The sequence below is a fragment of the Eubalaena glacialis genome, chromosome X (genome assembly GCF_028564815.1).
Source record: "Eubalaena glacialis isolate mEubGla1 chromosome X, mEubGla1.1.hap2.+ XY, whole genome shotgun sequence".
Lineage (NCBI taxonomy): Eukaryota > Metazoa > Chordata > Mammalia > Artiodactyla > Balaenidae > Eubalaena > Eubalaena glacialis.
This window is the reverse complement of record NC_083736.1, coordinates 1,305,175-1,332,667: the sequence shown is the minus strand read 5'-3', so window position 1 is coordinate 1,332,667 and position 27,493 is coordinate 1,305,175. Positions and strand designations below refer to the sequence as shown.

The window sequence follows — 27,493 nt, the reverse complement described above, 5'->3', positions numbered from 1 at the left end:
TATTACTCAGCCATGAAAAAGAATGAAATCATGCCGTTGGCAGCAACATGGGTGGACCTAGAGATGATCATACTCAGTGAAGTAAGTCAGACAGAGAAAGACAAATACCATATGATATCACTTATATGTGGAATCTAAAAAAAAAAAAAAGATACAAATGAACTTATGTACAAAACAGAAACAGACTCACAGACAGAGATCAGCCAAGAGGGAAGGGGGTGAGGGAGGGAAGAATTGGGAGTGTGGGATTATCAGATGCAAACTAGTTCATATAGGATACACACACAAGGTCCTACTGTACAGCACAGAAAACTCTACTCAATATACTGTAATAAACTATACTGGAAAAGAAAAAACAAAAACAGAAAAACCCCCACCATTCTTCCCTGACCTATAGACAGTGTACTGGCTGGTCTCTTCCTCACCCACCTCTCTGCCCTCTCTCCCTGGCTCACTCCATTCCAGTGTCCTTCCTGCTCCTCCAATTAACCATGTACTGTTCATCCTCAGGGTCTACACCCTTGTGGTCCCCTCCTCCTGGAATTTTTCCCCCTAGACATCCCCATGACTTCCCCTCTTCCCTCCTTCAAATTTGCCAAAAGTCACCTTCACAGGCAGACTGATTCTGACCACGTTCATGGCCATCTGCAGTCTCCCTTCCAGCACTGCCCATCCTCTTTGCAGATTTATTCTTCTCCATTCTGCTTGTTACCTTTCTGATACTATAAGGGTTACTTTTACCTTATGGGCTCTTTGAGTTGATGCTTTTGTCTGTCTTGATCACTGCTGTGTCCCAGCACCTAGAAGCCTGCCAGCGTTATGGTCTCTTCTTGCTTGAAATCTTGAACTAAAATAAGGATTGAGGAAACACCCAGTACACACATCCGTGCTGCAAACAGTTGAGTGATATAAAGACAGAAAAATACAGATAAGACCGTTTCGCTGATGTGCTCAGGAAAGTCCATTAGACCTGTTTTGGCACCACTGTGTCTGTGATCAAGTGACTGAAAGTGCCGTGGGACTCCGGGACAAATGTGGAAGAACTCCGGTGACAGGAGGATGCTTGTGTGAACACAGAAGACGCGTGGAAGGTAAAATTGGAGAGAAGATTGGGAAGCGGGTCATATAAAACCTTGGAGGCTGTGCTGAGGACTTAGATTATATTCGACCTGCAGTATTATACGCTGGGATAGTCTACCTATATAACAGAACACGCACGAATGACCTATTTTCATTTATATTCTTATAAGATACTCTGGCTTTTATGAGAGCAGTGGACAAAGAGAGACACTGTGTTAGTTTGCTAGGGCTGTCGTAATAGAGGACCACAGAATGGGCGGCTTCAACACAGAAATGTATTTTCTCACGGTCCTGGAGCCTGGAAGTCTAGGATTCAGGAGCCAGCAGGGTTGGCTGCTGGTGAGATTTCTCTTCCTGCCTCATAGATGGCTGTCTTCTTGCTGTGTCCTCCCGTGGAGCAAAGAGAGACACAGAGAGAGAGAGCTCTGGTGTGCCCCCCTCCTCTTATAAGGACAGGAGTTCTATGGGATCGAGGCTCTGCCATTATGACCTCATTTAACCATCATTACTTCCCTAAAAGCCCCATCTCCAAATACAGTCTCATTGGGGGTTAGGGCTTCAACGTATGCATTTGAGGGGGACACAGCGGAGTCTGTAACACACAACTGGAAACAGGGAGACCCATCTAGGGGCATCACTGAGAGAGCATGGTGGAGGTGGAGACAGTGAGAATCAGACTTGAGACATCTGATAACCACAGAGCCAACGGGATTTGCTGGTAGATCAAAAGTGAAGGGCAAGAGAAATAAAGATGAGGACTCCATGATTTGGGATGGAGGTACTCAATTTCTAGAAAATGAGCATTAAACGTGTATGCTTCCTGCAAGTTTATCTTAGACGGATTTCACTGATTTAGCGTGATGGCTTCCTGATCTCAGGGGCAACGGACTCGATAACAGAATGTCTGTTATCTCTGGTCACCACTGCTCTGGGTTACTGAAACCGAGCAAGACCCTGTGGGGTTCCTGGGCATGGAAGCCTTTCTGTCCCCCATTTCTTGTTTGTAGGAAACAGACTTCAGCCTCCTGGACCTTCCCTGACTCCCAAAGGGCAGATGCAAACAGTTGCTAATCAGGGAAGGAAGGGATGCAGAGACAAGGGGGGGAGCAGTCCAGACACAAGACTGCAGCCTTGGGGCAGGTCCTGGTTCCCCCTCGAGCGATACCCATGACAACACCTTTGAGCTCTTTACAGCACTAAAACCCCCCAACAAACGGAAGCTGTCATCATTCTTCATTCCAGAGAAGACCCCCTGAGGCCAGATTAAAGGGACCAGAGAAGCTCATCAAGAGATTACCTGAGGGACTTCCCTGGTGGTCCAGTGGCGAAGACTCCATGCTCCCAATGCAGGGGGCCCGGGTTCGACCCCTGGTCAGGGAACTAGATCCCACATGCTGTTACTAAAAATTCCGCAGGCCGCAACTGAAGATCCTGTGTGCCGCAACAAAGATCCCATGCACCGAAACTAAGTCCTGGTGCAGCCAAATAAATATTTTAAAAAAATAAGAGAGAGAGAGAGAGATTACCTGAGACCAGATTAAAGAAGTGCAGGCCCTGCATACACCCTGATCCTTATCAGCAACCCCACCCTTGAACCATTGTTACAAAACTCCTCACTACCCCCCCCTCCAGGTTGGGACACACAGTTTTGAGGGCATGCATCCACTGTGTCCCCCTTTGCCTGGCAAAGCAATAAAGCTATTCTTTTCTACTTCACCCACAACTGTCTCTGAGATTTGATTTGGCACCGGGGCACAGAGGCTGAGTTTTTGGCATCATTACTGCTTTTACGTAAGCTCTTCCGGCTCACGTTTCTTCCATTCCTGTCCTAAAATTCCCATTCTTAAACTTTCCATTTCCCCTTGCTAACGTCAATCAGGAGCTATGAGGTTATGACTCCTGGCGAAACCAAGTCCCCCAATACTGAGTTCCCCTGCCGAGTTTAAGATTAACCTCTCCATCCAAAACCTTATTGCCTTCCTTGTCCCATCCGTTTCCCCTAAGGTGTGAGGAATATCAAAGAAAAGACGGGACTGAAAATGAGCAGGGCTCTTTGGGGAATCTCCCGGGTACAATCACCCCTCTGTGTCCCCAGTTTCTTGTTTGTAGAAAAAGGCTTTCATGTCCTAGACCTTCCCCGCGTTCCAAAGAGCAGACTCAAGCAGTTAATGCTTAGAATTATAGAGTCACAGCTCTCCTAGTTCCTCCTGAAAGGATAGAGATAACAATCTGACCCATATCTCTTGAATTGTTCTGCAGAAACCAAGACCCCCGCCCGGGTGGAGGATGGTGACCACATGCTGACCACAAGCACTAGATCCCAGGCTGGTTGGAACCAGAAGGCTGATGATTGAGATTCCCCAAAACATCACCCTGTTACCTCATCACCAACCAATCAGAAGAAGGTCCAGGAGCTGATCAGCCATCCTAGGACCCTCTCCCCAACACTGTCTTTAAAAACCCTTCCCTGAAAGCCATCGGGGAGCTCCGGTCCTTTGAGCATGAGCTGCCCGTTCTCCTTGCTTGGCACCTGCAATAAATGCTGTACTTTCTTTCTTTTCACCAGGGGTCAGTAGATTGGCTTTACTGCACCTCTGGACCCGAGTGGACCCAAGTATGGTTCGGTAACACTGGCACCCCGATGTTCTTCTATTTAAGATTCAGGGCTGTCGTATGAAGAAATAATCTATGTGTTCAGAATTTAGGAAGTAGTTAAAGTTGTTGTTATGCCCTAATTATTTACAGCCCTTTGGACCTTGTTTAATCTGTCATGAGCTATTGAAAAACAGAATTATGTCATGGTTTGTCTCTATTCAATGAATACACCAAAAACGAAAAGGTAGACACAGGTAGAATTAGAACATAAGCAGGATAGGAATTTTTGTCGTGGATGCCCTCGAATAGTCAGCATTTCCATTAATGCTGGGATAGTCTACCTATATAACAGAACATAAGGGTTTATGTCCATGTATAACTTTACTTGGAAGTGATCATAGCGGTGTATGATTTTAGAGCCAAAAGGGGATTGTTGGAACACATCCCAACCTCAACAAGAGCCAAGCAAACTAAAGACTGAAGATGTGAACTGCTTGCTCGTGGTCACGGGGGCAGCACGAGATCAAGGACGAATGTCTCGGGCTCTTTGCTTTTCCTATACTACGCTGTTCCTGTCCTTTACCTACCACGGGATAAACTTCTTAGTGAGCAAATGATGCTGCTTCCCCCAAATTACTCCTTTCTGTTTCTTCTCGGAACGAGCATGTTTTCCTCCATCCATAAATATGCTTCTCATGCATGGAGACCTGAGTTTTCTCAATTCTAAAATAATAACACCTTCGCCTACAATAGTATAATCTCCTTTTGGTTAATAAAGCATAATAAATCATGCAAGCATATTAAACTGCTGGAGTGAAGTATTACGATTTCCATTATTTCTAGGAATTGAGTCCATACTGATTGCATATGTGAGTACAGTTATGACAGGTGGACAGATGCAGTACAGCTGTTCTCTGCCGGAATCGTCCCATTCTGTTTATCCTTTAAAACCTAATTTACACAGCACCTTAGAGCCTAAATTACTCAGTGGAAAATGTTAAATGGGGTTAACTATAAATTAGGTAGTCCTCCAGAATTGGGGGACATTAGATGTACACAGTGCAATGCTAAGAAAATGGTATCTTAACCCTTTTCTCTGACTGTCAACTTATATTAAATTTGATACTGCATGTAACAATTATTGGATTAGATGCTATATTTTGAAATCAGTTCTGTTATTGTGGTAAATTTGTGTTACTTCTAATTGAAAATAAGCAGTTCAAAGTTTCATATTGATTAGATGACTTAAAATAATTAACAATGGATATTTAGAGCATTATAGAGCTTATTTGCATTATGGAAAGCAAATGCTTCTTCTAGGCTAATATTTTACCTTATCAAATTGTTATTAAATTCAGTACTCATAACCATTTTAATAATGGTTATGAAGTGATGGTAAGAATTTATGAACGTCATTAAAATGGGGGATTTTGTATTCCCAAGAGGAACACACGCAGTTGGACACCTGGTGAACTGCTTCCGTTCATACACCGAAATGCACGTGTTTATTATCCATACCTGGACATCATGGTCCGTGGTGATTATTGCATCATTAACCACTGTTATGAGATGAAGTACTGTATGTTGTACCTGCCGGGTACACTAGCAGGATACAAATACAACACCAAAAGGACGTGCTGAGAACAGCTTTCTCATGATTACTTAGAAACGGATTGAAATCACACCTTGAAAGACGACCTGGGTCTTATTCACCACTTTCATGAGACACTTACCGGACATATGTGAGCCTCACATTCTTCATCTAAGAGGATTCAGGGTGCTTTATGGATTTACAGGTTTCAAAATATTTTCACATAGACCATGTCATTTCATTCCCTCGCACACACATGCACACAGTACAGATTAGCAATGTAACCTATTTTGAAAAAAAAAAAAAGACTAACTCATTGAAAATATAAATATGCATACATATTAGCACTACAGATTAGCAATGTAACCTATTTTGGAAAAAAAAAAAAAGACTAACTCATTGAAAATATAAATATGCATACATATTAGCACTACAGATTAGCAATGTAACCTATTTTGAAAAAAAAAAAAGACTACACTACAGATTAGCAATGTAACCTATTTTGAAAAAAAAAAAAAAAGACTACAGATTAGCAATGTAACCTATTTTGGGAAAAAAAAAGACTAACTCATTGAAAATATAAATATGCATACATAACTTTTTTTTTTCTGTATTTTAAATATACTTTATGAATGCAGTGTCAGAATAAAGAATCAAAAATTATAAAACTGTGATATAATGTGGATTTATCTAAACACTATCCTGTTAATAGTGCATACATAACTATTAAATTGAGATAAACTGTTTTCACAAGGAATATTTAATTTTCACTTCAGAAAATATAGATATAGATAGATGTAGCAGATTGTGATGATTAACATAAAAGGAAGGTATAAGTATAAATATTATATAGGTAGATAATCACCAGTATCTCTCAAGTAAAACTTTTGCTTTTACATATAGGATGCATAAACAACAAGATCCTACTGTATAGCACAGAGAACTATATTCAATATCCTGTGATAAAACATAATGGAAAAGAATAGTAAAAAAGAATGTGTGTGTGTCTATATATATAAATAAAACTGAATCACTTTATGTACAGCAGAAATTAACATGACATTGTAAATCAACTCTACTTCAATTAAAAAGTCTATGACAAAGTTTTCTCTGAATGAATTAGTTTGTGCACACAGGAAGTTAAGAGGAAAGTCGCTATCAAACTCTTGTTGTATATGATAAATTTTCTTTTTACCTTGCTAATTTCTTTAACTTACTTTTTCAGACTGGAGGTTTCACTTGAATTTTCTCTGCACTGCCTGAGCCAGTTTTTTGTTCCTGCCTTTTACTCTACAAAAATTGTATCAAGCCTCAGAGGTTTGGTCATTGTTCAAAACTTTGCACCCAGCTCTTAAGATATTCACTTTACTTAAACAGCTGGGCCTAAACCTTGAAAAGAAACCTATGAAGAAATTAAGCTTTGACAGAACACCTTTTCTTTATCCATTCACCTCTCAATGGACCTTTGGGGTTGCTTCCAGCCCTTGGATATTGTAAATAATGGTGCAGGGAACACAGGTGTGCAAATACATCTTCAAGATCTTGCTTGAATTCTTTTGCATATATACTCGTAAGTGGGATTGCTGGGTCATACGGTAATTCAGTTTTTAATTTTTTGAGGAAATTCCATACTGTTTTCCATAGCAACTGCACCATTTTACATTCCCACCAACAGTGCACAAGTATTCCAAATTTGCATCCTCGCCAATACTTGCTCTTTTCTGTACGTTTTTGTTGTTGTTATTGTTTTTGTTTTGTTTATAGCGGTCATCCTGATTGCTATCAGGTGATATCTCGTGGATTTGATTTACATTTCTCTCATGATCAGTGCCAGTAAGCATCTTTTCTCATGCTTATTGGCCATTGCATGTCTCTTGGGGTGAAATGTCTATTCAAGCCCTTTGGCCCATTTTTTAATCGAGCTATTTGTTTTATTGTTGTCGAGCTGTAGAAGTTCCTTATATATTCTTGATAATAACCCCTTATCAGAGATATGATTTGCAATGATTCTCCCATTCCACAGGCAGCCTTTTCATTCTTGATTGTTTCTTGTGATGTGCTAATGTTTTGTTGTAGTCCCACCTGTCTATTTTTCCTTTTGTTGCCTTTGGTTTTGGTGTCCTATCCAAGAAATTATGCAGCCTTAAAAAGGAAGGAAACCCTGTCACCTACTAAAACATGAAAGAACTTCGAGGACATCATGCTAAACAAAATAAGCCGGGCACAAAAGGACACACACTGCAGGACTCCACTTGTATGAAGTATCTAAATAGTTAAAATCATAGACACAGAAAATAGAAAAGTGTACACCAAGGTCTGGGAGGATGGAGCACGGGAAGTTGGTATTGAATGGCTACAGAGGCTCAGTGTTGCAAGATGAGAAAGTTCCAGAGATCTGTTGAACAACAATATGACTATACTTAACACAATGAACTGTGCACTTAAAAATGGCTAGGATGGTAAATAATAAAAAAAAGAAATTAAGCTTTAGGAAAAAATTAAAAAGAAAGCACACAAGGAAAACTTTGGAAATAGAGTGTGCTCCCTATTTGCATTCCTGCTGGATGCAGAGATCTTAAAATCACAGGGGTTTAACCATCACACACATAAAATACAAAGGATACAGACCATCATAATGGGACCATTTTGAAGGGCATTCCTATGAAACATGATACTGAGGCACTTTTAAGGCAGTTACACTACTCTATTATGGTTTATGAAGATTGCCAAAGCAATAGTTAGAACATCAGAGAAAAAAGTGTTCAATGAAATCGCTTTCTTTATGAATAGCCTAGCTCCGTCTATTAGGGAAAAAAGTGAAGAACTGAGTGGCTTATACGGCAGTTAAAATAGTTGCATTGTTCTAGTAAAGAGCAATCATTTGATATTAAGTTGGCTATTAACAGATATTAATTTGTGCTTTTAGATTACTAGTGACTGAGATAATTCATTCTTCATTAAAATAATTCCCTATTAGAGAACATTAATTTATGTACAGATTTTATTGTCCCACTTTTTAAAAATTGGAGTATAGTTGATTTACAATGTTGTGTTAGTTTCAGGTGTACAGCAAAGTGATTCAGTGATTCAATATTTATGTGTATATACAAAAAAATTGGGTTGGCCAAATAGTTCATTCAGGTTTTTCCGTAGCATCTTATGGAAAAACTCGAATGAACTTTTTGGCCAACCCAATATATATATATATATTCTTTTTCAGATTCTCTTCCTTTATAGGTTATTACAAAATATTGAGTAGAGTTCCCTGTGCTATACAGTAGAGGTCCTTGTTGTTTATCTATTTTATATATATTAGTTTGTAGCCGTTAATCCCAAACTCCTAATTTATCCCTCACCTTTGGTAACCATAAGTTTGTTTTCTATGTCTGTGGGTCTATTTCTGTTTTGTAAATAAGTTCATCTGTATCATTTTGTTTTAGATTCCACAAATATGCAATATCATATGATATCTGTCTTTTTCTGTCTGGCTTACTTCACTTACTGTGATCAACTCTAGGTCCATCCATGTTGCTGCAAATGGTGTTATTTCATTCTTTTTTATGGCTGAGTGATATTCCACTGTAATACAGATATACCACAACTTCTTTACTTTTTAATTGAAGTACAGCTGATTTACAGTGTTGTGCTAATTTCTGCTGTACAGCAAAGTGACTCAGTTATACCCACATATACATTCTTTTCTAATTCTTTTCCATATGGTTTATCACAGGATACTGAATATATAGTTCCCTGTGCTCTACAGTAGGACCTTGTTTATCCATTCTAAATGTAATAGTTTTCCAAATTCCCACCTACTCACGTCTTGTTTCTGCTGTTGTTGTTTTGTGGCATTTGGATTCCTCTCTTCGGATAAAAACCCTACCAGGAGCCATGATGCATTCCCGTTTCAGACTTTGTCAATATTAACTGTCATCTTCACGATCACACTGAAGATGGCATGGTGTTCTTCCCAGCAGTTGCCAAAGAAGGCATTCTTTCATATCCTGTAAATGGTCTCCAAGGTTGTTTCTCCAATAGAAATAGAGAATTTTCTCTTTTTCCATCAAAGAGACTGAAGAGTGTATTAAAAATATTCACATATTTTGTAGAAACTCAGGCTGGAAGATTTGAATATTATGATAGTCTTGGAAATAATCAAATTGCCAAAGACTTTGGCACGTTAAATGTTGCAAGGTGATTTGGCCCTCTTTGAAAAAAACAAGAAAACACAAAAACTTTTCATCAGCCAACCCTCTCAGAGGAAGACGTCTCTATGTAGAGTCTGAATTTCCTGTATGAGGAAAGCAAAGTATTTGTGTCCACTGTCTGGTCTGATTCCTTACTCTAGAACTGTGCAGTATTTCTTTGATCTGTAGATAAATACCAGCAGCCTCTGTACTGTTGAAAGTAATTTTTTCAGCTTTATTCATTTATTTCTCAAGCAGTGATTATGTAGAATCTCTGGCATATTCATTGTCAGCAGTAAAGCTGGTATTCTGAGTCTGGTGGATCCAAGGCATTCTTTGGTATTTCACACACAAGGGGAACCCTTTTTTGTTCATCTTGAAAACATCAAAATGGTAGTCTTAGGTCAGAAATCACAGTTTTTCGATACAAATTACAATCACCAAAAAAGCTGTGGATTCCACCTATTAAAAATGGAATCTAAATGTGGATTAATATCTCTGGTGAGAAGTGATGGCTTTCCTATTAGCTATATGGATAGTGACATACTTGATTAGAATAAATCTGGTTTCTTTCCAGATTGATCTAGGAGAAGAATATGCTCCTTTTCTATTGTGCATGTTTCAAGATATAATTATAAAGTTCTCTGTATGAATTTAGGAAGGCAAGTTACGAACCTCAAATATTTCAATCTATCTTTATGGGCACAAATCTGTGAGTCTTTGAATTTATATTCAACTGCTTCCCCAAAGATACGTGAGTTACACTGAAACTCAGTGTTCAGCACGTTTCCTGCACAGTTTATTCACAGCCTAACCAACGAATGATCAATGTTTAATGAAATTTACATATAAAATATGCATTTGAAGAAAATAGAGATATAACCAAAACCCCTGTCTTTCTCCTAATGCACTCCCAAGGTTGCCCACGGATTCTGAGGTAAACCCTACAGAGCCACAAAGATACCAAGAATTTAAACAAAGGATGTACTGAATCAAGTCTGCACCCCGTGACTTAATGAAGCAAAGGAAGATGAAGCTGTGTACCAGAAAGTTCTGGTTGGAAGAAGAGACCACCTCAAGATCCAGTGCTTCCCACTGAGATAGAGTAAAAAGAACGCACAGATTGATGCTTTAAAGATATGATTCAAAATGTTTAGGGACTTCCCTGGTGGTCCAGTGGTTAAGACTTCACCTTCCAATGCAGGGTGTGCGGGTTCGAGCCCTGGTTGGGGAGCTTAGATCCCACATGCCTCGCGGCCAAAAAACCAAATCATAAAACAGAAGCAATGTTGTAACAAATTCAATAAAGACTTTAAAAAACAATGGTCCACATCAAAAATATATATATATTTAGGGGTCTGTGTTTAGTGAATGTCATTTTTATACACAGTACTGTAAATAAAAAGTATCCCTAGAGGTAAGTGAATAGGAAAATGGACATGACAGCAAACTAAAATATTCTGGGATTTGAATGCAGCGATTACCCTATAACACAAGAAAAATATATATAATTAACAACAACAGCACTTAAGGAGTTTCAGCCCTAACGTTATATTCTGAGCTAATTTAAAATACTATAATGAAACATATTCTGATTTTAACCATCACTGAATTAATTGAAAAGAATTCCATTGGTGATACCTGACTTATTGGCCGGACCATCCAATATGAACATATCTCAATAAAGAGAGAATGAAATAGTGGGGAATGATACCTCTAAATAGATAAGGTTACAATCTTTGAATGACTTATGCAACTACCAAAAGAGAATTCTTTTTTTCTAAATTAAAAAAAATTTTTTTATTGAAGTCTAGTTGATTTCCAATGCTGTGCCAGGCCAGGCTCTGCTGTACAGCAAAGTGACTCAGTTATACGTGTAGAGATATAATTTTTTATATTCTTTTCCATGATGGTTTATCACAGGATACTGAATGTAGTTCCCTGTGCTCTACAGTAGGACCTTGTTGTTTATCTATTCTGTATATAATAGTTTGCATCTGCTAACCCCAGACTCCCACTCCATCCCTCCTCCACACATATATATATGTAACTGAATCACTTTGCTGTACAGCAGAAATTAACACTACATTGTAAACCAACTGTACTTCAATAAAATAAATTTTCGAAACTCACGTCAAGTTGCATAGCAGAATTGTGAAGTTAAGTACGATGTGTCCCTCTTTTATAAGTGAACTCTTTCACTCAATCCTCACTTGGCTGATGATGTGTAGTCTATGATGCTATGATGATGAGGCTGATTATAATGATGACGGTAGTGTTGGTGGTGGTGAGGGTGGTTTAATGACTATATGGCTGCCAGGTATTTCATTAGGTCCGTAGTTTTCGAATTACAGAACATGCAAGAATTGACTGAGATTTTTTTTTTTTTTTTGACCACTCCGCGCAGCTTGGAGGGTCTTAGTTCCCCGACCAGGGGTCGAACCTGTGCCCCTTGCAACGGAAGTGAGGAGTCCTAACCACTGGATCACCAGGGAATTCCCTTGCCTGAGATTTTAAAGAAGCAAATCACAGGCTTTCCTTCTACAGATTATGAATCAGCAGATCTGTTAAGCCCAGAAATCTCTCAGTCATTATGGTGGATATAGTACACAGCCCTTACATAGAGAAACACTCCAGAGAAAGCACCCTGATATCCTTTAACGACTAATATTTAAAAGAAAACACAAACTATAGCTTCTCCAGGGATGTCCAAAGACTTTTTACATCGACTACTTTTGGTCACTTTTTATTTGAAGGGAAGCCACTAGTTTTCAACTGACGTGAAGATAATTCACCTCTCCTGTTTCTCATATAAAAGACATCCTTCCTCACTGCTGGCTAAGTGTCAAATCTCAATACTTATGAGTCTGTTCTCTCTAAATGTTCTCTCTTCATCCTTTGTCCACATTAAGCTCAGAGGGATACTTTTGAATTATGATGGCTTCGCTGAATATCAGATAAAACCCACCAGAATTATTGGACCTAGAACACAGTGTGAAACATGGATCTTCAGGAAATCCAGTCTCAAACATAAAGCGTTTTTTCTTCAGATGCTTATAATCCAGCCTCCAGAATCCAGAACTTAATGATCATGGCTTCAACTCACAGGTCAGGAAAGAGAAAGACAGTGTAGGATGATGTCAGAGGTATTTATTGGTTAGTTTTGTGAGCAGCGTCCATCCATGGGTCATTGGATAGAACTCAATCACGTGCCATCCCGAATTGTAAGACAGGATGACAGATGTGATTTCTCTGTGTGTCTAGAAGATAGAAAGAATGGGTGTGGTGCTTCTCCACCAAAGCTGGAGAGAGATTGATGTGAAATGTGCATTACAAGCTTTCTAAGTAGCCCAACATGACTGGAGCCTAATACACGTGTAGACACAGAGGATGACAAGACTACGAAATACACAAAAGGTAAAAATCACAGAGCCCCTTGTATGTAACGTCAAGGAGTTTGACTTGTATTCTATAAGCAGAGTAGAATCAGGAAATAATACGAGTCTTAAGATTAAGGTCTGTTTTTCCTGAGATGATCCTCAAAACCTTTTCAGTGATGCGTTGGAAAACTCTAAAGTGCGCAGGAGTGGATTTCCTGAAGAGACTTGTAATACGATACAGCCTGGACCCTGCATACATTTCTATAAGCCTTTTAAGAATTGGTAGATCTCCTAACAAGTGAAAGAAAATCCCAAGGTATTTATCCAAAAGGATTGAAATCAGGATACTGAAGAGATATTTGCACAACCATGTTCACTGCAGCATTATTCACAAGAGCCAAGTTGTGGAAACCACCTAAGTGTCCACCAAGAGATGAACAGAAAAGGAAAATTTGCCAGATCCATACAATGGAGTACCATTCAGCCTTTAAAAGCAAGGCAATTCTGCAATATGGGACATGCACGAACCTCGAGGACATCATGCCAAGAGAAATAAAACGAGTCACAGAAACACAAACACTGCACGGTCCCACTTACATGTGGAATCTAAGACAGTCAAATCCACGGGCTCAGACTGGACTGAGCTGCCTGGGGCTGGGAGGAGGTGGAAATGGGGAGTTTGGAATCAATGGGCACAGAGTTTCAGGTAAGCAAGGTGAGTTCTAGCTCTGCTGTCCAACAGCGTACCTTGAGTCAACAACACTGTCCACTTAAATTTTTGTTAAGAGGACAGAGCTCACGTGAAGTGTTCTTACCCCAATAAGAGTTTTTAAAAAAGAAAGCAAATCCCAAGAACCCCAAGCAATGCAAAGCCAAAACAACAAGCAATAAAAAGCAAATCCGATGAGTTGAAACCAAAACGTAGGCTGTGGGCAAGGTCAAATGTTTTTGTTTGTTTGGTGTGTGTGTGTTTGGGATTAAGTATGAACACTGTGGAAGGAAACTGGAGATTCAGGCCGGGGCCCATCAAACAAGAGCAGGACCCGGGAGCCCTCTAGCAGGGAGCATCCTTGGCAGGAGCTAAACTGGTCTTAGGTCAATATTTATCTTGGCTTCCGGCAGAAGCCAAAGCAAATATCTCTGGAAGAAAGCAATTCCCACTGAGGGCACAGATGCTGCAATTATTTTGAATCAAAGATGAGATCACAAAATAAATAACCAAAATCCAAGAGAAGAAGCCTCTTTGAGTGACAAAAGCAGAGGATTCGGGAATGCAAAGCCATACTGTAATTGGGATTATCATACAAAGAATATAAAAACCAGGTCTGAAATGTTTAAAAGCATTCAGAGGATAATGAAAAATCTGAGGGTGTATCACTGTTGAAAGCAATTGGTGTAATGTGAAAAAGAACAATACTGACATTTTAGAAAATCTTTGAATTTAAAAATCCAAAAGATGGATAACAATTTATCCATAGCTTAAGGGAATGAATATGAAAATAGAAAAGGACTGAAAAATGCAGTTCGGGGATATAATTATGAGAAAAATAAATAGGAAGTAGAAAATGTCAAGATCTGACACACATCTAATCAGTCACAAAAGAAGAGAATACGCAAATTAGGAAAATAAGCAATACTCTAAGATTTAATGGCTAAGGATTTTCTAGAACTGGAGAAAAACATGAACCCAGGAAAATGGAAAGGAAACCAAAAAAAAGGCAGTAGATAGACTCATCAAACTGAGATAAAATAGCAAAAGGGGAAGATCTAAAAAGACCAGGAACAAAGGCATATTTAAGGTAGACTCATGGCAACTTACAAAAGCAACAATTCGACCGGATTCTACCTTTGCCTTTGGGCCATTTAGAGCTATTGCCCTGCATCGCATAGAGGTTTCAGAGGATCCATAATCATGAATCCTAAAAAAATAACTTGTATAGATTTTGTTTGGTTTCTGCTTGTTTTGTTTTACAGGGAGAGCGCCAGTTGTGAGACAGTCTTGATTTTGCAGGACTGATGATTTTCACTACTTGCTTTTTTCTTTGTTTTTGTTTCTCTTCTCTCAGCAACAAATCTCCAAGGTGTATCTCTCTCTCGCTCCCCTAATTCCTTCCCCCAAGGGCCCCCGCCTACTAAATCAAAGTCAATATCTATAATTACTTGTATTTTGCTGTAAACATGCAATTGAACAAAAAATAAATACCTTTGGCATCAGAGAACAACAAAAGAAGTATGAAGTATCGACTACTTCTATGAAAATTTGTACACATTTTTTTAATGGAGAAAATTCTCACATGTAAAGTAGGACATTCATTTAATTGGTTAATGAAATGATTCGGGATGAGAGATAATTCTCTGGGTCTGTGATGTTTCATGCTATTTAGAGGGATTTTTATCTTATGGTTTTTTCTGGGCGTGCCGCTAATTGTCAAGGAGAATTTACTCTTAGGGACCCTGACCACACCTTTGAGAAGCAGGGAATGTATCGGAGTTCCTCACAGCAGCCTCGGTGGAGTCAGAAGACACGATTCCGAGATGTAGGAGCCCATTCGTGTGCAAGAGGCATAAGTGTTAGATGAGGATACAACTAATGAGAGATGGGAGGTTACGAAAGAGGAACTAGAAAGTGCAGTTGGCAAAGCTGACCTGGGGTCCCCAGTGTTCCCCCAGGGTCCCTTCATCCTAATCCTTTGTTTCTAATTCCCAAGGGATGTCCAGCAACACAGGTGTCATTGACAGTCATTCCCAGGTCCATTTCTAGCCCAGATTTGACAACAGTGAGGCTCTGTCCCAGCTGTGCTTTCAGTCTTAGAACTGGGCAGAAAAGTAAAATCTAAACAAATGAACAGTTCTATTCAAAGTATAAACATGTATTAGGAGGTTGGGATTGACATAGACACACTACTCTATATAAAATAGACAACTAACAAGGACCTACTGTAGAGCACAGGGAACTCTACTCAATATACTGTGATAACCTATAAGGGAAAAGAATCCAAAAAAGTTATATATATGTAACTGAATCACTGTGCTGTATACCTGAAATTAACATGACATTGAAAATCAACTATACTTCAATAAAATATATATTATTTAAATGACACACCACACAGTTTTACAATAGTTAGTGGTGAAGAATGAAATAAATGATGTTGAGGGAAAAAGAAAAAAAATCCTTGATACAGAATTAAAGATATTTGATATTATGCTTACTTCTATTATTTTGTCTAAATACATAATTTCCTGCAGGTAAACAGAAATTATACATTCCACCTTGCCTTCTGTTTCTATGTTTTTACTTTTCTTAATCACTAGCTTCCTAAAGAGAACACACTGTATTTCAAGATATAAAAATAGGTGGAAAACAAGAAATGCAAACTGTCACCCTGACATCAAATATTTTGTCTCATTGGCACTTAAAAAAAATGACTACAGTGAATGTCCACATTATATGTGTTTTGAAGTGAAACAGAACAGTTTTCTTGGTGCCAATAACGCTCTTGAACCCAGACCCCAGAGCCACGTCTAAAAAGGAGTCTCAGTTTTCCATAAAAGTTCATATCATATTCATTGGTTACATTTCAAATAAGAACAGTACTAACAAGACATTGTTAAATCATTTCTGAAGACTTAGGAGAAACATGGAAAGCAGACAGTGCAAATAGAATAAAATAATATAATGCCAGGTATACTTTAAATATCTGCTACACAGTCCAAGCTTTCTGTTGGTTTTGCACTAGATGGTAATGCCTTTTCCTTTAGATAAGATGTGGTGATTCTTTCAAATTAGTAACCTGCCCCTTCTGCGGCTCGGTATTAAAAATCGGTCAGTAATGACCGTCCTTTACAGATATTCTTTACAACTGAAAATAGAAGCTCTCCTTATTCCAGGCTTTCCATGTTCACCTAATCGTTCAGGTGCTTTAAAAAGTGGCTGTAAAGAGACACTGTTCTAGAAGCAGTGAGTTAGGCTTCATTAGAATCGCGCACGTCACAGAACGCCTGCGGATGCCTTTATTCATCTAATTATAATATTACCTGGAAGAAAGGTGTGTGTGTGTGCTCACACAAATATGTAATGATATCCTTTATCTGAAGGATGCTGTTCTTTTATTTAATTGAAGTATAGTTGATTCACAATGTTGTGTTGATTTCTGCTCTACAGCAAAGTGATTCAGTTATACACATACATACTTTTTTTTTGTATTCTTTTCCATTATGGTTTATCACAGGATATTGAATACAGTTCCCTGCGCTATACAGTAGGTCCTTGTTGATGACCTATTTTACCTACAGTAGTGTGTATATTTTAATCCCAAACTCCCAGCCCATCCCTCCCCCACCCCCTCTGGCCCACCACAAGTCTGCTCTCTGTGTCTGCGAGTCTGCTTCTGGCTCGTAGATAAGTTCATTTGTGTCATATTTTAGATTCCACATATAAGTGATATCATATGGTATGTGTCTTTCTCTGTCTGACTTCACTTAGTATGATCATCTCTAGGTCCATCCACTGTTGCTGCAAATGGTATTATTTCGTGCTCTTTCATGGCTGAGTAGTGAAGAATGTTATTCTTATACATGGATTGTACTGTCCTGCAGAGTGACCACAATAGGAATAGATATTGCTGGGGTGCAGGCAGGCCATCCCAAAATGTGCCTCCCTGGCATGTTGATTATTTTGAATTAAAGTTACTTAAGAAACAGCCGATGCAGGAGGGACACTCTGACCCTCCTCTCTGTCCCCCTGAAGCAGGAAATAAATCCCCCCTGTGAAAGATTCCCTCCCTGCATCTGGAGACAGAAGGACATCCTTACGGCCAGAGACAGGGAATTCGGGCTGAGAAGCCTATTATTTCTTTAACTAACTACCTCAACCCCAAACTCTGTTTAGACTCTTCACTAACTAAACACCAGTGTTTCTTTGTCTGTTAATTCCTCACAAATGTATTGTTTCTTTGTCTAAAAAATATAAAAGCTGCCTGCTTTGGCCACTTCTTAGGTCCCATTTCTAGGAGACCTCTGTGCACACAAATTAAAATGTGTTTCTTTTTCTCCTGCTCATCTGTCTTGTGTTAATTTTATTATTAGTCCAGCTACAAGGACTCAAGAGGGGTACAAGGGGAATCTCCCTCTCCCCTACAATATTATAAGAGATTAAAGATAAAAGACAACCATTTTCCTCAAGTTGCCTTTAACCACGTCTCATCACATGATATTGACAGAGTCATTTATTCAGCACAACAAATATGTATAAAAGTGCTCTGTTCTGAAACAGCAAATATTTGCCTAAGAAATACTAATACTTAACAATCATACACATAATTTCATCAATGCTCCTGACACATGGTTTCAGATCTTATACTTAATGGAATGTGATTTTTTTTTCCTAACTGAAATTATGTTTGTAAACAGAAAATCATTGTTTCATTTCATTTCGTTTCAATTCTATTCTGTTCTACATTACTGTGTTGTAGTCAAGTAGAGTTTTTGAAAGCAAAAGGATATAAAAATCGTCTTTAGGCAAAAGCAACCGAGAAAAGTAAATAAAAGGTCTTCTCATAGATATTAGCAATTTTATCACATAAATGCATTAGGTGCTTTGTTTACTTGGTCACAGAAAAGCAAGTGTTCATGCTCTACACACACACACACACACACACACAGTCACACATGAAGATATCGGTTTCATTTACAAATGTAAACATCTTGTTCTTTCTGTGTCTGAAGGCTCACGTCTCACAATGTAATCCACACCTCATTTCCTGTTCATGAACCGGGCTGTTACAGACCCCTGAGGACGGCTGCTACGGACCGGCTGCCGTGTCCCCTGCGTTGGCAGGCGGATTCTCAATCACGGAGCCACCAGGGAAGCCCCCTTTGCTCATTTTTTTAATCAAGTTATTTGGGCTTTTTGCTATTGAGTTGTGGGAATTTCTTACACTTTTATGCCTTTGTATTGCCTATTTGCATTGCTAATTCCTCCAACTTCAGCAATGGTAAATGTTGATAACAGTAGTGAGAATAAGCATTCTTTGTGTTTTTCCTCATTTTAATGGATATTTCCCTTAGCATTTCCTCTATAAGTACATGGTGCCTTTGGGCTGCACATATTTAATTTGGTATCATTTTTTGTTGTTGTTTGGTTAGTTTTGGCTTTTGTTTAGGTTAGACATTTATGCATTTTCCCTATTTAAAAATCAGGATTTTACTGTATTGAATATATTGAAGATTTGTTTGTGACTCATGTATGATCAGTTATTAATAATATTGCATATTACTACAGAGAAACTGAGGCTTGTATAAATTTTAATATTTATAAATCAGTTTAATCTCTTTGCCAAGGATACTGGTCTACCATGGCCAATACTTGGAGACTGTCTAACTTATGACTAATACTGTCCTGACATAACATGGGTCTTTCCAAAGAGTGATTTCAAGTGTGATGCTATTTCTGACATTTTTGGGGGATTAATCTGTAATAACCGATATATAGCATAATTTTGGCTTTCTGTTTTCTGGACTACAATTATGCTTATGTTGGTCTTTTTGATAGATATATCCCTTAAAGTCTTTTTAATGCCTTTTTATTCTGTTTCATTGCATTTATTTTTCTTACACCTATCCTCTCTGTCTCTTCATTATTTTCCCTACAGGTTATATTCTTTCTTGCTTTTCTTTTAATTTCATTTCCATTTCTGTGACTTTTACTCTGTCTTCATTACACAGTTATGCTGGTTCATGACCACATTCTGCTGTCTTCTTGCGTGATTCTATTTTGATGTTGTTTTCTTCCTTCATGGGTGCGAATTGCTTTATTAAAGATGTGTAAGTGTTCTAGAAAGTGGTGTATAAAATTTATTGTTTTTAAAACTCTTCAACCTTGTTTTTATATAAGCCAAGACCCTTGTCCTGAAGTAGGTTATACTGTTACACTCATAAACTTCCTTCAGACTTTGGATATTAGTTCCTCATTATTCTCTATAATTTCTCCTCCACCTCTTTCCTGTTTTGTCTATTATTACTGCTGTCACTCTAAAATATGTAGACCTAGCCAGTATGGTCAGAGCAGACTTCTTACCATGACACTTACTGAGGTTATGATTCAGTGGCAAAATTTAGTGGGGTATTTTTGAAAATTCCCTGCTCAAAATATCATCATTTTTCCCAGTGTGAATTAGAAGTAGAATAACTCAAAGGAAAAGAGATAGTTTTGCAGGGTTGGGTGAGCTCTTGGTTCAATTTCGCTTTCGTTATGAACAATCTGGGTTAACTTTACGCTGCCATCACCCCAAAGTACTGATGTGGTTTACTGAACCGGTGTGTTCATTGTAACAATTCTTCGCCAAGCTCATTAGATGCTTCCCTACTTCACTTTCCTGGTTCCAGGTAGTTGTACGGGTACTGTACACTTTTGTTCTAGCTAATAAATGTAGCTTATTAACATCGAGGTAACTCATTCCATCAGTATCATTTCAATGATCAATAACATGTGAACACTTAAAGTCTTATTTCAGGGACTTCCCTGGTGGCGCAGTGGTTAAGAATCCGCCTGCCAATGCAGGGGACACGGGTTCGAGCCCTGGTCCGGGACGATCCCACATGCCGCGGAGCCACAAAGCCTGTGAGCTGCAACCACTGAGCCCGCGTGCCACAACTACTGAAGCCGACGCGCCTAGAGCCCGTGCTCCACAACAAGAGAAGCCACCGCAATGAGAAACCCGCGCACCGCAACAAAGAGTAGCCCCCGCTCGCCGCAACTAGAGAAAGCCCGCACGCAGCAACAAAGACCCAATGCAGCCAAAAATAAATAAATTAATTAATTATTTTTAAAAAGTCTTATTTCAGGCAGGGAGATTCAAGTGGAAATCTGACAAGCTCAGCATTTGTGCCCTCAAGTAATCAAGTGATGGAGAAAGGAAAGTAATTATTTCATTACAATACTGGTATGTTTTTATGCAGGATGCATACATATATAAAAGGGCTTTGTGAATGGGAATAAAAGTGTAAGAGAATGTTTTGGAAAGAGATGACATCGGACTGGACGCATTGAGGATAAGGCATCAACTAGGGAAGGACTGGTGGTCTGTGGCAGAGGGTGCAGCATGCATCTTGCCAAGGCGCTGGAGACCGCACACCTCATGGACGCAGTTGCTAGTAACTCAGGGACCCCGGACATGCATGGGAGTGGACGGACGCAGAGGTAGAAAAGGCAGGATGCTAACAGCAGCTGTACAGGTGGCAGAGAGATTCAGAATACAGCTGCAACATTTAATAGCAAGTGACCACGAGAAAGCAAGATTTCAACTGCAAGCGTGGAAAGCAACAATGTGTGATTTTGGGCAAGAGACTTTTCAGCTGTGAGAAGATAAGGACGTTCATTTTGAGTGGGCTAAGGAATGAATGAAGATGAGAAAGGCAAGGAGCGAGATGCAGATGACTCTAGAAGATGAGATGTCAAGAAAAGGAAGAAGGATAAGACAACGTTCAACGCTAGGACACCGCACGACGGCTTGTCGTGCAGCTTTGCTCTACGCTGTAGGAGGTCTGGAAATGGCCGCGATCTGAAGCAGCACATTCGGGGAACACTGGCGGAGATCGAGTCCTGAGAATGGGGAGCAACCGCAAGATCCCGATTACAGCAACGAGTTCTGAAAATGGTAGAGGAATGATGGGACGGTGGGTGGATAAGATTTCTTAAATTAAGGCAGAAGCCCAAAATGGACTTGGCCATTGGAATTCAAATCCTAGATTTGATGCCTTAGCAGAAGTGAAGTGTTGACAGCATGTCTGATGGGCAGTGGCCACACTGTCAGCTTCATTTGTAAAAGCAAGATCATTCTCTTCTAATTTGCTCAACGGCCTGAAAGCTATGATGATGAGAACTGACAGCTTCAAATCTCTGGATATAATTTATCTGGACAGCAACTCGTAGTTTGAAATACACGGCTGTTTGAAAAAACACGAGAGTGAGATATTACAAGTATTACAAGTGAACTGGGCAAAAGTCAAGGATTATCTATAATCTATTATCTATTATCTATATCTATTATATCAATGATAAATAGATGATAGATATAAGCTGAAAATTTTATATATATGTGAAAATTAAGACTGCATGATCTATCGTGTTTTGTCTTACTGGAAAACTAATGCAGAGAATGCTAATTAAGATGACAATTATTGGGCTTCCCTGGTGGCGCAGTGGTTGAGAGTCTGCCTGCCAATGCAGGGGACGCAGGTTCGAGCCCTGGTCTGGGAAGATCCCACATGCCGCGGAGCAACTGGGCCCGTGAGCCACAACTACTGAGCCTGCGCGTCTGGAGCCTGTGCTCCGCAACGAGAGAGGCCGCGATAGTGAGAGGCCCGCGCACCGCGATGAAGAGTGGCCCCCGCTCGCCGCAACTAGAGAAAACCCTCGCACAGAAACGAAGACCTAACACAGCCATGAATAAATAAATAAAAATAAAAAAAAAAATGACAATTATTGCTGGCTTGAACAGGCTGACAGTATGTATAAATTTAAAAAAAAAAACAACAACTTACACTTAGTATATTCACTTAAGATTCTTCCACGTCTTTTTATGGCTTGAAAGCGCATTTCTTTTGAGCGCTGAGTAATACAGTCCATTATGCGATGCGGATGGACCACGGTGTCTCTGTCCTCTCACCTACTGCAGGACATCTTGGCTGCATCTGAGTTTGGGCAATGATAAATGATGGTGCTATAAAGAGTGCATGCTGTGTGATTCTAACTATGTGACATTCTGGAAGACCCAAAACCATGAGGACAATGAGAAGATCAGTGCTTGTCAGGGGTTAGGAGGGAGGGACGGGCACGCAGAGCACAGAGGAGTTGCAGGGCCCTGAAACTCCCCCGCATGATATTACAATGGTGGATACATCTCACTGCACACTTGTCCAAACCCACAGAACGCGCAACAGCAAGAGTGAAGCCCAGTGCAAACTAGGGACTTGAGGTGATGATGACGCTCCAATGTAGGTTCATCAGTTGTAACAGCCGTACCATCTGTGGCAGCTGCTGACACCAGAGAAGGCTGTGTCCGGGTGGGGGTGGGGGTACGGAAATGGTCTGTCCCTTCCTCTCGATACTGCTGTGACCCTAGAATGGTTCTGAAAAATAAAGTCTATATAAAAACTCATCTTACCAAACAACCGCGCAATCCCCTTCCTATGTCCTTACTCAAGAGAAACGAAAACCACAATCACACACGTATCTGATCGGGTATACTCAAGACAGCGTAAACTGGAAAGAAAGTGGACATCCAACAAAACATGACTAGATAAAAAGTGGAGTCTTTACACACGCGTAGAATGGGACTCGGCTTTAGAACGGTTGGACACGTCAATATTTGCATCTCCATGGCTGAGTGTCTAAATTACCTGCTGAGCCAGAAAGACAAACACAAAAAAGTACATGCTGTCTTATTTCCTATATTTGACATTCTGAAGCGTGTATGGTGACAGAAAACACGCCAGTGGTTGCCTTAGGGCTACGAACAGCAAGAGGATCTGTCTGGAAAAGGGCATGCGGGGATGTCGGGGGTTCTGTGCGTTGACTGCGGTGGGCATGTGGCTACGCTGATGATATAACTTTTTCAAACTCACTAAACTGTGCACTTCCAATGGATGTAGTCCCAAATTCCTAACAGAGACACACTACTATATATAAAATAGGTAAACAACAAGGACCTACTGTATCGCACAGGGAACTCTACTCAACATTTTATTATAACTTTTATGGGAAAAGAATCTGAAAAAGGATACACATATACATATATATGTATAACTGTATCACTTTGCGGTACAACGGAAACTAACACACACTGTAAATCCACTATACTTCAACAACAAAAATATTAAAAAAAAAATTAAGTGGATGCAGTCCATTGTATGCATTATACCTCAACAAATTAGATGAAAAGTACAAATTGACATAAACACATTCATACATCTATGTAATACATAGACTCAGTAAAGGTTAAAATCCAACATCATGCTCCTAGAAGAGATGCATATTAGTTACAAGAATCCCTTAAGTTTAAAAGAAGTGGATTCAAGACTTCCCTGGTGGGCCAGTGGTTAAGACTCCACACTCCCAATGCAGGAGGCCCGGGTCTGATCCCTGGTCAGGGAACTAAGATCCCTCATGCCTGCCGCAACTAAGACCCTGGACAGCCACATAAATAAAGAAATGTTAAAATAAATAAATTAATAAAAATAAAACAAAATAAGTGGATGGGAAACATCTACTATGCAACACGAGGCATAAGAAAGCTGAAGCAGCTGTGTGAAAACCAGACAGGATAGACTTCAGGAATATACGAGTATCAAGGATACCTAATGATAAGGGGTTAAATCGTCAGGAAAATATAACCATATTACAGATGTATATCTGCAAATAACAGAGATTCAAAATAGAGGGAGCACCATTCTGACAGATCTAAAGTCGAAAATGGACAAATCCACAATTAAAGATTCCGAGTTCAACCCTCCCCTCTCAGTACCTGGTGTAACAAATAAAATATCAGTAAGGGTAGAGGTGATGTGAGCTGCCCCCTCCGACACCTTGAAATAACTGACCTCTGCAGAACATTCACTCCCCCGCCAAGTTCAGAACACATCCTATCCTCAAGTGCACATGAGACACCCACAAGGATCGGCCATACTCTGGGCCATAAAATAAATCATAACACATTTTCAAAGACTGAAGTTCTATCAAGTGTAGTCTTTGATCAAAACAGAATTAAGTTAAAAATCAATGAAAACAATTACCTGGGAAATCCTTGAGTATTTGGCAATTTAAGAAAAATAGTTCTGCTTTGTACATGGGTCATAGAAGGACAAGAAGTATTAAAAACCCAACCTATTAAAAATGTGAGATGTAGCTAAAGCAGTAGCTAGAGGGATATTTGTGGCTTTATATGCTCCTATTAGATTTTGTAAAGGATTAAAATCAACGTACTTTTTCTCTAAGAATCTAGAAAAAAGAGCAAATTAAACCCAGCATAAGATGAAGGAAATAGTAGATATATGAATATATGAAATCATAAATCATTGAAAGAAATCAATACAGAATATATATGCTTGCAGATTAATTTTCAGTGCTCTATGATTTCTTTAGAGAGATGCCCGACACCTGGGAAATGTTTCCTAATTTTTTTTATTTATTTATTTATATTTGGCTGTGTTGGGTCTTCGTTGCTGCACAGAGGCTTTCTCTAGTTGCGGCGAGCGGGGGCTACTCTTCATTGCGGTGTGCGGGCTTCTCATTGCGGTGGCTTCTCTTGTTGCAGAGTACGGGCCCTAGGCGCATGGGCTTCAGTAATTGTGGCACTCGGGCTCAGTAGTTGTGGCTCGTGGGCTCTAGAGCGCAGGCTCAGTAGTTGTGGCGCACGGGCTTAGTTGCTCCACGGCATGTGGGATCTTCCCAGACCAGGGCTCGAACCCATGTCCCCTGCATTGCCAGGCGGATTCTTAACCACTGAGCCACCAGGGAAGTCCCTGCTTCCTAATTTTAATGAAAGTAAAGAGGTAGGAAAGGAAGAATGAGTTTCAGAAAAAATGGGCAGGATGAAGATTGGGTACACTGTGACACGACCCTTCTTGGTGACACACAACACCACTGGTAAGATTCCTGAAAAACCTACAGGAGCAGGGTCCTTGCGGGAACCAGCCAAGGAGAAGTTTTCTGTATGAAGACGGCCCCGTGACACAGCAGTAGGCTTGTGTGTGGGCACCGGGAAGGTGGAGAGAAGCATGGGGACAGAGGTGGGGACCTTTTAGAAACCACGGCTTGAGAGTGGACACATTACATGCTGTCCTTCTGCAAATGTCTACTGGGCATTTTTATAAACATTTGTATAAAGTATTGAGGAAGCTTAGAAGAAACTTCCTTCTCCTGGGGAGCTTCCCATTCGTCTGGGAAAAGCAGGCAAACAAGTAAATAAATGTCTATTAGGTCAGATGTCGATGAGTGTGGTGCGCAAAATAAAACGGAGAGAACAGCTGAGACAGACTACAGGTTTGAAGGAGGACGCCTTAAAATACTCGAAGGAAGATCGCTCCACACAGAAAGAAGGGCAAGGGCAGACACCTTGGGATGACCACGCTTCTGCCACTGGGAGATGCACTGTGTGTCCCGGGTGGAGGGCTACTGAACCTGTGAGGTCATGGAGGGTCTCGGGACCGGGTCAGCTGGGACCTTACAAGATTTACATGGACTTTGGGGGAGAAGTTTTCCCTGGGAAGACTCTGGAATTTTCTAAGTGGTGGCTAACATCACAATATTTGTACCTCTTCAGTGGTCACGATGCTTGCTTGCTTTGTTTGCAATACTTTTGCACAGCAAACGAGTTGAAACGGAAGCGCTTTGAAAACGATTCAACAGTCTAGGAAAGATCGAGGTCGGAGCCTTTGCGTTTTAGCCTGTGCCAAAGCTGTCCGTTAATACTTCATGGAAAAGGCAGGGAAAAATTATTTAGTCTATTTTGCACAAATTACTGAAACCTCTGAAATATTTATTTTAAAAATAACAGGTGATTTTTTTTCTTTCTCCCCCGAAGAAAAATAAACAACCCTGTTCAGCCAACCGCCCCCTCCTTGGAGACAACTGTCTTGGCCACTTACCATCTCTCACTGCAAGTATACTATAAATAGAAAGCCAACAGGACATTTTAGCTCAACTTACAAGTGGAACTTATTTATCTTTTATCAGCACTATACAGGAAAATCAGGGTCTTGCAACGTCCTGGAACTCTTGCACAGAACTGGTGAAAATTAGATGTGTTTCCTTTGAACTTCTGAAAATCTGCCCTTCCCCACATTCATAGAGAGACGTGGGGTGGGTAGTTTCTCTGGTGGTTTTGTTTTGCTTTGCTCAACCATAAAACGTGAATAGGTGAGACCCTCAAAGGATGGATTAGTGCGAGCTTTCATACCAATAAGGATATATTTAAAATTTTCACTGTTTCTCTATGCATGCAAAAATACTCTGCTTTGTTCAACTTAAATTTTATATATAATACTTATAATCAACATGTTTATGTTTAATATGAAAGTATATTATGTATTATACAAAAGTATACATTATACTATTATATATTATAAAGCTATATGTAAGGTAATATATATTAAATATTTTATATATTTATATTAGAGATGTTTATTATGTATAATATATATTCCCTATATATATCTCATATTTGTTCTGTTTCTCTGGAGAACCCTAATACAAGCTTCATGAGCAATTATTAAATTTTAAGGATGCTTTATAGATTTGCAAACAATATTATGGGGCTTGAGAAATATATATTTGCTACATTGGATTGTTTCACGCTCTTCTGAATCATTTATTTGTTATACTGTTGATACTTATTTATTTTGATTATTCCTCCTCAATTAGAAAAGTGACTTTAGCACCTATTCCTCTCCAAATATGCCACATTTCTCTCTTCTTCTCTTGCAAAATTCTTCAAGAGAGTTGTCTAGACAGGAGTACACCTATCTCTCCTCTTCACGTCTCTCTGGAACGCACCTCAAAGCCGAGGGCAGGGTGGGGCTTATGGATGTCATACGGACGTGAGCCGAAATGATGACTGACCCGGATGCACCCACATTTCAACCATCTCCACACCGTGAAG

The 27,493-nt window shown here is 39.7% G+C and overlaps 1 protein-coding gene across 1 annotated transcript in view; it reads right to left on the bottom strand.

Annotated features, from left to right (window-relative positions):
* Positions 1–753: 753 nt before the first annotated feature.
* LOC133082658 (acetylserotonin O-methyltransferase-like) overlaps positions 754–27,493 on the bottom strand; it is a 209,866-nt gene continuing 183,126 nt past the window's right edge. Inside the window, exon 13 of the mRNA XM_061179341.1 lies at positions 754–889. Coding sequence (XP_061035324.1) covers positions 801–889 — 89 coding nt within the window. The 3' untranslated portion in view covers positions 754–800. The remainder of the gene's footprint in view (positions 890–27,493) is intronic.